Consider the following 10,890-nt stretch of genomic DNA (forward strand, 5'->3'; position numbering starts at 1 on the left):
ATGATGATGATGATGATGATGATGATGATGATGATGATGATGATGATGATGATGTTGATGATGAACATATCGAATATCGCAGTCTTTGGTCCTCGCCCCAGGATACATCCTTATATCTGAGTAAATGTATGTGTAACAAAGCACAGGTTATTGGAGAGCATTTTACATTCCATTTTGGGGTTGGTGATTGGCTCGCGTTGTCGCAACTTTTTTAAATGTATTCCAACTTTCAGTGCAGGCGGTTGATATTCGGGTAGACAAGCGATTAGCCGTAGAATTTTACGTGAGCGCGGTGCGCAACCGAGGACATTTTCAGCTTAATTGCATATCGGACACATGATGTTTTACCGTGCTATTCCATACCTTTCTTCGGCTACCTTATACGGTCTACTTGTATTGAATGAATCCGAAATCTTTCTCATGATTCTCCTCAGTTGACCATTAAATAATGAGGCACCAGTCATTTTATTTCCGAAATGATCAGCAGGCTAGTCGGCCACCACGCACAATTCTGTGAAATCTCACTTTGGGTGGTGTTTTTGACAAAATAACTGCATAACATTTGTCGCGTTGCAAGCTACTTACTCTTTCCACTGCAATGAGTGATGGGATTTATCGCTCGGTTTTAACGGATGAAAACGAAGGTTGTGCATTTCAAGTGCAGATAAGAGGTGTGCTCCATTCTCATGCACAAGTTAATTAGCAATGTCAGTTTCCCACTTTCGTAGGAAGCCACTGAATTATTATCCATAATTTGTTTTGGATAGCCACATTTTTTATTTTGGACATTTGTTGGAAATTTATAGGAGTTTCTTCCGGAATGAATGAACCTTACTTCTCGACGAAGTTCCCCAATTTCTGAATATTGTTAGAAGACTCTGTAGGAAAAACCTTCAAGGAAATAGAGTTCGCGCGATCCATTCACCGGACTGAGAATATTTAATTGGGAACTGGCGACCAGTCACGCTGCAGTCCCATGGAGTACTGGCAGTGAACTTGCATTCCATCCAACCGTGGAAAAGGTATTTCTGTAAGAACCACAAGCATTACTTTTTCTTCGACATTATCCAAACTCCTAAGCACAACCAACAACTGTAGACTATTGGGCGATTGACAAGGACAGAATCTTAACTGTCTTTCTCCGGCTCAAACCTGTGGAACAAATCCACTCACTGATAAGAAATACTACACATCAGGGAATAGTCATTCGGCTGCAGCACCCTTTTGGTGTCTAGTTGCCACGCCACACGAAGGAGGCACGAGGGCTGGGATACTGCCATGTCGCCCAAGCCTAGACAGGGGAAGTCGAGAGGCAGAAGTCGGTTTCGAACCACGGACCTTCCGAACAGTAAAGTCGCGCTCTAACCACTCGGTCCATCTCTGTCCACGTACCAGCAACAGAAAACTTCTCGATTAGTAGTTGTTTCATCCAGTCTCTGAACAACCTTCTGCCTAGACAGACTGGCATTTTTCTCAGAATTTACTCTATCTGTGGGTGTGGTATATATGCAGGCTTTCTCGCATCCGTTAGTCTGCAGGGCTTCACTTCCTATGAAGTCGTTGTAGCAGCAATGCTGTCAAAATATACCTTTGGATTCCCAGAATGCTTTCTGTAAGTAAGGTCTCTTGTCATCTGAATCTTCCGAATCGGTGTTTCAACTGTTGCTCTGATAATCGGAGGTCGGTTTCTGATGGTTCACATTGGATCTATGAGCTATTTAGAAAATGCCACCTGAAGCCAATAGTAAATATTACCAATCTTATCTTATCATTCAATCTACAGTCAACCTAACTGGAACCGGTTCGTTCGCTCAAATAGAGCGCCAATAGCTGTGGGCTGAATCAAGCCACGTTAGCCCAAGCCGAACCCAGCTCATCCCAACCAAACCGGTCGATCCGCGTAGGTTTTGGCTGTCAGTGGAGTGAGGTCGCCTACTAATTTTGTTCACCTGTTTTGAAGGTCACAGTCAATTATAGCGAACCGCGTCGGCGGCCAATCCCATGGTCACCATCAACCATGATAATCGCTTGATTACTTAACCTGTCCGTGCGTTGGGCTGATTTTCGGAATTACCCGAGTAAGACAGCCCACTGACACTTGAATTTTACTGGAGTGCCAAGTCTTACTAATTTCCTCATGCGGTAGACAGTGTCAGGACGGTAGCTATTTGATGAACAACTGGTTTAAAATGTCCTCCTTACTTGATTTGAATCAAGAACGGAGGTGCATTCCCAACAGTTTGCTTGCAATATTCCCCAAGCATGCAACTTATTTGAATCATACGCCCTGACACATATACTTGTTTTTTCTTCCTGAAACGGATTATGAACAGAGCTGTCAGTAATTTGTGTTAATGTCGGCTTTCCTCTCGATGTACTACCTAGATTAAGGATACATTGTAATCAGTATTTAGTTTACGTCATGGTGACAAAATGAAATTGTTGTAAACGAAATCCGAACCACGGTAAATTGTGATAAAAGGATCAAGTGTGGGCTGAAAAATGGGGTTCAAGATGTAGCTGAGGTTGTTCAGGCTGAAAGCGAGGTTTCTAGTGAACTGATCATTGGACTAGTGGTTGGAACGCCATACCATTCACTCCTCAACAGGGGTCGTTTTAGCGAAACACACTCATTTGAAAACAAATTTGGTTTTGCGAGAGACTCACTTGGGACCCAGATGAATCCCTCATTTACGATGTCTCCAAGCAACTGAATGTGCTGCGCCAGGCCACCTCATGTTTCATTTGGTAAGATATTCCAGATATCGCGATACCTGTATGTGCACTACTCACAAGCGTGCTGAAAATTTTTCGACAGACCACAACCGGTTTCGCCCTCTTTGGGACTGTGGAATAAGATATTCCTGTCTCTCCTGTTTCAAAGTTCCTTTGCCCCAAGCAAAAGATTGTCTCAATGTATTTTTGACTTTCATTTTAAGAGTTCTTGAATCATAAATTCAACCATACAGTAAACTGCATTACCTCGAATGTCGCACAGTTTAATCTTACCAGAAAATTTATTTGTAGCCTAATTCTGCTCAGCTATAATTCTCCTCAGACTAGGGGATGTATTTTCAGGTCGCTTATCTGATACGCTCAATAGAATTAACTCAGATTGATACTTCCAATTGTGTATGTAAGGGAGAACGCTAAGAAATTGACCATTTATTCTGGATTCATTCAGTTTCGCGTACTAATTAGGCATTTTATTGGCATGCACGACAAAGAAGTGAATTCTCTAATGTTCGACTGATAGATTGACTGGTTGGGTGAATATGGGGACAGAGCAACAGTTGCTTAATACGCCAACATTTCTTAACAAGAGATTCACATTTACTGGTTTGCCGTAGATAACGCATCTTAATTGATGATAAATCTGGTGTTGACCAATCGGACGGCTCGAAAAATGGTTCAACAGTGCAGTATATGTAAAAGAAGCATTTTGGAACAGTAGAAACAAGCATGAAATTTACTTTACTTTGGGCTCTGTTGACAACCTGCAGAGCAACACTTGCAGTGTTTTCAAGGTGCATTTGGTCGTCGAGGGATGTATTAGCGGTTAAAGGAGGGAAACCCTTCTCTGCGAAGTCAATTATTAGCGAATACGAACTAAGCAGTTACATGCCATTAGATGGGAAAGTAAACATCTCATTTGTACATAATCTTTAAAAACGGACCACTCACGCCCGTCCACTTGAACTATCCCAAATATTAATTAACTATTAGATAATAAAAGCGAACAACACCAAGCGGTTGCACAATTTCCGAAATAAATTTCACATTCCGTCGGACAGAGCTTGGTCACTAACCAAAGACTGCCCCCATGGTTCATCAGTAGTGTCCCTCGTTACACCGGTAGTCAGTTTAATAGATGACCAGCTCAGAGCTGTGGGGTTCACTTAATCTTATATTCGTCAAAATAAAAATTCAGGTCTTTCAACACAGCAAGACCAAGATCTTGAACCACCCACCTAATGTATTTGTGTATGAAATAAAGTGCTTTCTGTCTGATTGCGAGCAAATTTCTCCAGCACTGACAAACCGTGTTGCGAAAGCACTGATTTGCACAAGTGCACTCCAAAGGATTTCATAGGCATGTGCTTTCTCTGAAACCGGGATGTTGTATTCACATCATAAATTCTTCAAATTTCCATATTCTTTCCCTCGAGTCTGGCTTAGAGCAAGGTTTATCACAATTAGTAAGGATTCGTTATTTCTACTTGGCCATACCGATGAGGAGTAAACGGAACAGTTTTTATAGTGATAATATTCTGTTGAATTTTTAAACCACGCTATCCTACAACCCTTTTGAACTTCTGTTTGGATCAGACGCCTGCAAAATTACACTTATTTAATCCTTGTCTACAGTGACTCAGGAATCTGAAACTACTGCCAAAAGACTTGCTTTCGAGTAGCATGAGGAGTGAGGAATGGTAGGCTGGTCTGACCAGTGCGGTGATAATGTCAGAGGTTTTGAACACTGCAGGAGGATTTGAATAGTATGATTCGTTTCCAACTCACCACATAATTCAATAGTGTGAACAATTCAATGCAGCGTTAGTATTCAAGCACTTCAGCCACAATGGAACTCAAAAATGTCAATCGAGTTTGGTGTACTCAGCCGACTGACACCATTAACTCTACCGTTTAATGGGAAACATTCGGTTGGTTTCGTATATCGGTCCCGTCTCTGAGCAGGAGATGCGGTTTGAAATAGAGAATGTCACATGGTGTTGAAGCAATATACTCGAAATCCTTCCAAACAACTCATCCGCAGAATCACCCAAAGAAAAGCCTCGGTAATTGTCAACAAAGTACACTACAAAGGAACCGAAGACACTTCAGGATGGGCTCGGTCAAATAAACTACACCCCAGACACACCAATTGAAAATCAGGAATGACTACAAACAGGAGACATAGAAGGATTATTACTACTACAAAAAAATAAACGCGTTACTTCAAATCCTACAATATTTCTGAGCTGAGCTTAAGAAAGACTTTCTCAAAAATTCTTCAAATTAACAACCTGGCCACACAAGACACTGGCACCTAAAACTAGGCTAACATAACACATTTGAAATTCCCATTTGCAAGGCACTCTAACGACTGCGAGATATAAAAAAATAAGAAAAACCTCACTACAAAAATACTAATTCAATTAGAACCACAAAAAAGGCGAACAACTAACAGAGATATTCAACCATTTTCAGATGAACACGAGGATCATGGTAGTGCGGACAACGATGAGGAGTCTGCGGATGAGGAGGATGGCGGCGGCGAGTCTGATGAGGTCGTAGATGACGGCGATGCAGATGACGGGGACATTGGAGTCGAAGGGGGTGATTTGGACGAGGGAGGCGACGCGAGTGAGTTTGATGAGAATGGTGGGGGTGATGAGGAATTGTTTGAAGAGCAGGAAGAGTCAGATGATGAGGGTGGCCAGAATGATGAGGAAGTTGGGAATGAGGATGATGTTGGTGCGGACAACGATGAGGAGTCTGCGGATGAGGAGGATGGCGGCGGCGAGTCTGATGAGGTCGTAGATGACGGCGATGCAGATGACGGGGACATTGGAGTCGAAGGGGGTGATTTGGACGAGGGAGGCGACGCGAGTGAGTTTGATGAGAATGGTGGGGGTGATGAGGAATTGTTTGAAGAGCAGGAAGAGTCAGATGATGAGGGTGGCCAGAATGATGAGGAAGTTGGGAATGAGGATGATGTTGGTGCGGACAACGATGAGGAGTCTGCGGATGAGGAGGATGGCGGCGGCGAGTCTGATGAGGTCGTAGATGACGGCGATGCAGATGACGGGGACATTGGAGTCGAAGGGGGTGATTTGGACGAGGGAGGCGACGCGAGTGAGTTTGATGAGAATGGTGGGGGTGATGAGGAATTGTTTGAAGAGCAGGAAGAGTCAGATGATGAGGGTGGCCAGAATGATGAGGAAGTTGGGAATGAGGATGATGTTGGTGCGGACAACGATGAGGAGTCTGCGGATGAGGAGGATGGCGGCGGCGAGTCTGATGAGGTCGTAGATGACGGCGATGCAGATGACGGGGACATTGGAGTCGAAGGGGGTGATTTGGACGAGGGAGGCGACGCGAGTGAGTTTGATGAGAATGGTGGGGGTGATGAGGAATTGTTTGAAGAGCAGGAAGAGTCAGATGATGAGGGTGGCCAGAATGATGAGGAAGTTGGGAATGAGGATGATGTTGGTGCGGACAACGATGAGGAGTCTGCGGATGAGGAGGATGGCGGCGGCGAGTCTGATGAGGTCGTAGATGACGGCGATGCAGATGACGGGGACATTGGAGTCGAAGGGGGTGATTTGGACGAGGGAGGCGACGCGAGTGAGTTTGATGAGAATGGTGGGGGTGATGAGGAATTGTTTGAAGAGCAGGAAGAGTCAGATGATGAGGGTGGCCAGAATGATGAGGAAGTTGGGAATGAGGATGATGTTGGTGCGGACAACGATGAGGAGTCTGCGGATGAGGAGGATGGCGGCGGCGAGTCTGATGAGGTCGTAGATGACGGCGATGCAGATGACGGGGACATTGGAGTCGAAGGGGGTGATTTGGACGAGGGAGGCGACGCGAGTGAGTTTGATGAGAATGGTGGGGGTGATGAGGAATTGTTTGAAGAGCAGGAAGAGTCAGATGATGAGGGTGGCCAGAATGATGAGGAAGTTGGGAATGAGGATGATGTTGGTGCGGACAACGATGAGGAGTCTGCGGATGAGGAGGATGGCGGCGGCGAGTCTGATGAGGTCGTAGATGACGGCGATGCAGATGACGGGGACATTGGAGTCGAAGGGGGTGATTTGGACGAGGGAGGCGACGCGAGTGAGTTTGATGAGAATGGTGGGGGTGATGAGGAATTGTTTGAAGAGCAGGAAGAGTCAGATGATGAGGGTGGCCAGAATGATGAGGAAGTTGGGAATGAGGATGATGTTGGTGCGGACAACGATGAGGAGTCTGCGGATGAGGAGGATGGCGGCGGCGAGTCTGATGAGGTCGTAGATGACGGCGATGCAGATGACGGGGACATTGGAGTCGAAGGGGGTGATTTGGACGAGGGAGGCGACGCGAGTGAGTTTGATGAGAATGGTGGGGGTGATGAGGAATTGTTTGAAGAGCAGGAAGAGTCAGATGATGAGGGTGGCCAGAATGATGAGGAAGTTGGGAATGAGGATGATGTTGGTGCGGACAACGATGAGGAGTCTGCGGATGAGGAGGATGGCGGCGGCGAGTCTGATGAGGTCGTAGATGACGGCGATGCAGATGACGGGGACATTGGAGTCGAAGGGGGTGATTTGGACGAGGGAGGCGACGCGAGTGAGTTTGATGAGAATGGTGGGGGTGATGAGGAATTGTTTGAAGAGCAGGAAGAGTCAGATGATGAGGGTGGCCAGAATGATGAGGAAGTTGGGAATGAGGATGATGTTGGTGCGGACAACGATGAGGAGTCTGCGGATGAGGAGGATGGCGGCGGCGAGTCTGATGAGGTCGTAGATGACGGCGATGCAGATGACGGGGACATTGGAGTCGAAGGGGGTGATTTGGACGAGGGAGGCGACGCGAGTGAGTTTGATGAGAATGGTGGGGGTGATGAGGAATTGTTTGAAGAGCAGGAAGAGTCAGATGATGAGGGTGGCCAGAATGATGAGGAAGTTGGGAATGAGGATGATGTTGGTGCGGACAACGATGAGGAGTCTGCGGATGAGGAGGATGGCGGCGGCGAGTCTGACGAGCTCATGGATGACGGCGAGCCACATGTGATCGGTGGAGCTTTGGATGGTGGTTTTAGCGTGGACGTAGATGCAAACGTTGTTGAAGAATTTATTAGCTCGGTAATCCCTGATGAATGCAAGATCTATTTTGATGTGTCGAGAAACCCCAACAGTGATTTTTCCGGTGGACCCTCTCTTGACTCTTCTTCTGATAGCCCAGTCCTTCTCCCAGAAACTCTCAGTGTTGGCAATGTGGAGCACTCTTTCTCGGGTGTCGATGGAAATCTCATGGAATCAGAAATTCCTGGGGAAAATAATACTGAAACTGATGAAGACAACGAATCCTCTGAGGAGCATAATTTGGACGTTCCCGATGAAGAAGGTGTACAGCAACATGAAGGTGTAAATATAGATGAAGCGGATCATGCGGGAGAATACGAAGCTGACTTTGCTGGTGAGGCAGATGAGGAATTCGACAGTAATCCTGGTGAGTACTAAATGTCTAGCATTCCTCACTATCCATGGGTTTGATTGCTCTGGTTGCATTAGTATGGCTTACGCCTTTACTTAATGCTTTCGTTCGTTTACCGCAGCGTTAGTGTCTATGCGTCTTATGGACTTCCGGTGATATGCAGCTACTCGTAGGCTATCTGGAATTGTCTAGTTTTACATCACTCTAAAAGGACTTGGTGATACCTCAGAAACGATAATTCTAAAATATATCGCTCGGAATTTAAGTAAGCAACGTGCATGCAGTGTTACATTAGAAAAGGGCACGTGTACTTTTAGGACGAAAAAGATTCACTAGCATCTGTCACATATGTGGGTGCTAATCTCAGTAGTTTCTAATCTTCCATGGTGCAAACTTGTCACGTCTTTCAGAGGTACCTAGATGTGGACTTTGCACACTACTCATGAGGTTGCTAGAAACCCTTCGAAAGCACGCGACTTGTTTTGCTCTTCTTGGGTCCCATCAGGTAGGCACACTCCCCGAGCTCACATCCCACTTGAACTAAAGTCTGCTAGAAAGTCGATAAATACACTCATTTGCATACCAGTTTAGTTTTTAATCGGATACTCACCTGAAACCCTGCTTAGTAGATCGTTTATATTGTCCCCTTTCAATTGAATATGCGACAACACGCCATCTCATTTGTCAATTGTACGATAATCAGGATATCTCAATACATCGCACACACGTGACATAATATTCATAAGGTCGTTGAAAGCTACTAGACAGTCCACAGCCGGTTTCACTCTTCTTGGGGCTCACCAGGCAGCGCCATCCATGAGTTTCCAACAGCTTCGCTGTATAATTGAACCCAAATTGAACAAAATTCTACAACTAAAATTATTTGCAAGGATTTCATTGTAAAATAGAAGATTAATTTGGGAATTATGTACGTCTTCCGTAGAAACAAAACTAATATGGAAATGAGTGTATTTGTCCAGGTAACCAAGTAGCTTGCAGACACAAAACCATACTGGTTTTAACGGTTGTAATTGTGCAGAAGTCAGCCATCCTCAATCAAACCTCAAAGCAAATCCTGTGGCGTGAGAAGGTGTATGACCACTGCAGCACTGCGAAGCACCGAACATTGTGCAGTAATTCAGATAATTTGGAGTTTTTCCAGTAATCACTGAGCGCAAAATAAACGTGGCTAACCCCAAAAACGACTGTCTTCAGCGAGATGTACAGACGATAACGAACGGTATACTTCCAATAGAAGGCGGTCATCTCGACCGTGATCTATGAGGTCAGGTTGAGCGCTGCTCACACCACCGTTCAATGCATCTTATTCCTAATGATTTGTAAATGAGCCATGTTGCATGTATTTGGTATAAGCGATAAGAATACACATCTATTACACCTAACTGGAAAGTGTCACTGGAAATTCTGCACCTTCTGCAACGTGAGGCTGTAAGAATAGCAGTTACAAATCGCATTTATTTATTCTATTTTCAGACGGTAGCATGGGAACAGTTTGAGCTTACAATTGGGATTTCATTCTACAAGCGATCTGAAACTCAACTTAAAAGCTGAGAGGCACGGTACTGTCAGTCTACCCGTGATATGAATCTCCAGATTTACACAGCCCTTGAGTCCCTGGGGATGTGCAAGCCGGCTACTTCCGGCTAGTGGTAAAAGATTATGCCAGTCTATACAATACTACTATATGCTTTTTTAAAGGATAATAATGGAACTTTGATGGCGAAGAAGTAATTAGCATTGTTAGCCATTTTTATGCTATTATATTTAGATCGGACTTTTGCTGGCAACCAGATTCTCCATGTTCCGCTGTAGCCCCATTCCCTCCGATTCGCACGAACTCTACCATGGTCAGGCGCCCGTTTGTCTTGTTCAAACATTAGCAACTCATGTATTATTTTCCTTCATTTATGCGATCTGAAATGCATGGCCCAGGGCGTTTGAATTTTAAGTTATATTTATCATCCATTTTCCATAGAAAACCGATATTTTAGACTTCAGTTATATTTAACTCAGGCATTTTTTAATCTTTGTCACATTACCCTTTATTACACGAACTGTGAGTGCTACTTCAGTCTTCTAGAGATCAAGATGATGAAAACGGTTACTATGTGCTTGATTTCGGTTATAAATAGACCCAATAGGATATATATTCTCTTCAGGGCTTTACTTACCGTAAATTGCATCCACCTCTCGCTAGTTTATACAGGTCCAAACGCCCTTTTTTAAGTTCAGTGAATTTGTTTCGGAAATTTATTGGTCCAGCTGTCAGGTTTCCATCTGCTGGCATACGGAATTGACAGGGGAGGTTCGTGTTTTTGTTTAGATTGTTGTGGTGGCCTTTGGCAAGATAATGTTTACATTCACTTGCAGCTTAAGTATTACGTTTCTTATCCAAATTACCATTAAATGTACCAAAGTTGGCATGCGGTATGTGCAAGCAAATAAATCATGCGCTTCGGAACAAAACTTCAAGTTAAATTATCTCCAACAAATCAAGTGAATTGAATAGTGTACTGTCCCGGCCGTTCAGCTCTTCGTATCAATCATCTATTATACTCTTATGTTCTGTAATCAAATAAACTCTTGCTCTGATGAGGTCTTATCCGATTTGAATTTTGCACACGCTCTTAATTTTGTACAGAAGAAAAAATCCAAGTCGAAGAAGAA

General features: G+C 44.4%; 1 protein-coding gene across 1 annotated transcript; it reads left to right on the forward strand.

Moving 5' to 3' along the window:
* Positions 1–2,714: 2,714 nt before the first annotated feature.
* Positions 2,715–8,228, forward strand: T265_09484 (hypothetical protein; the record flags this gene model as incomplete). The annotated part of the gene is made up of 5 exons (XM_009175566.1): positions 2,715–2,748; positions 5,164–5,294; positions 6,894–7,089; positions 7,306–7,636; positions 7,808–8,228. The coding sequence occupies 5 exons, from the start codon at positions 2,715–2,717 to the stop codon at positions 8,226–8,228; spliced, it is 1,113 nt and encodes a 370-aa protein (XP_009173830.1).
* Positions 8,229–10,890: the final 2,662 nt, after the last annotated feature.

Source organism: Opisthorchis viverrini (genome assembly GCF_000715545.1).
Source record: "Opisthorchis viverrini unplaced genomic scaffold opera_v5_278, whole genome shotgun sequence".
In the NCBI taxonomy this organism is placed as follows: domain Eukaryota; kingdom Metazoa; phylum Platyhelminthes; class Trematoda; order Opisthorchiida; family Opisthorchiidae; genus Opisthorchis; species Opisthorchis viverrini.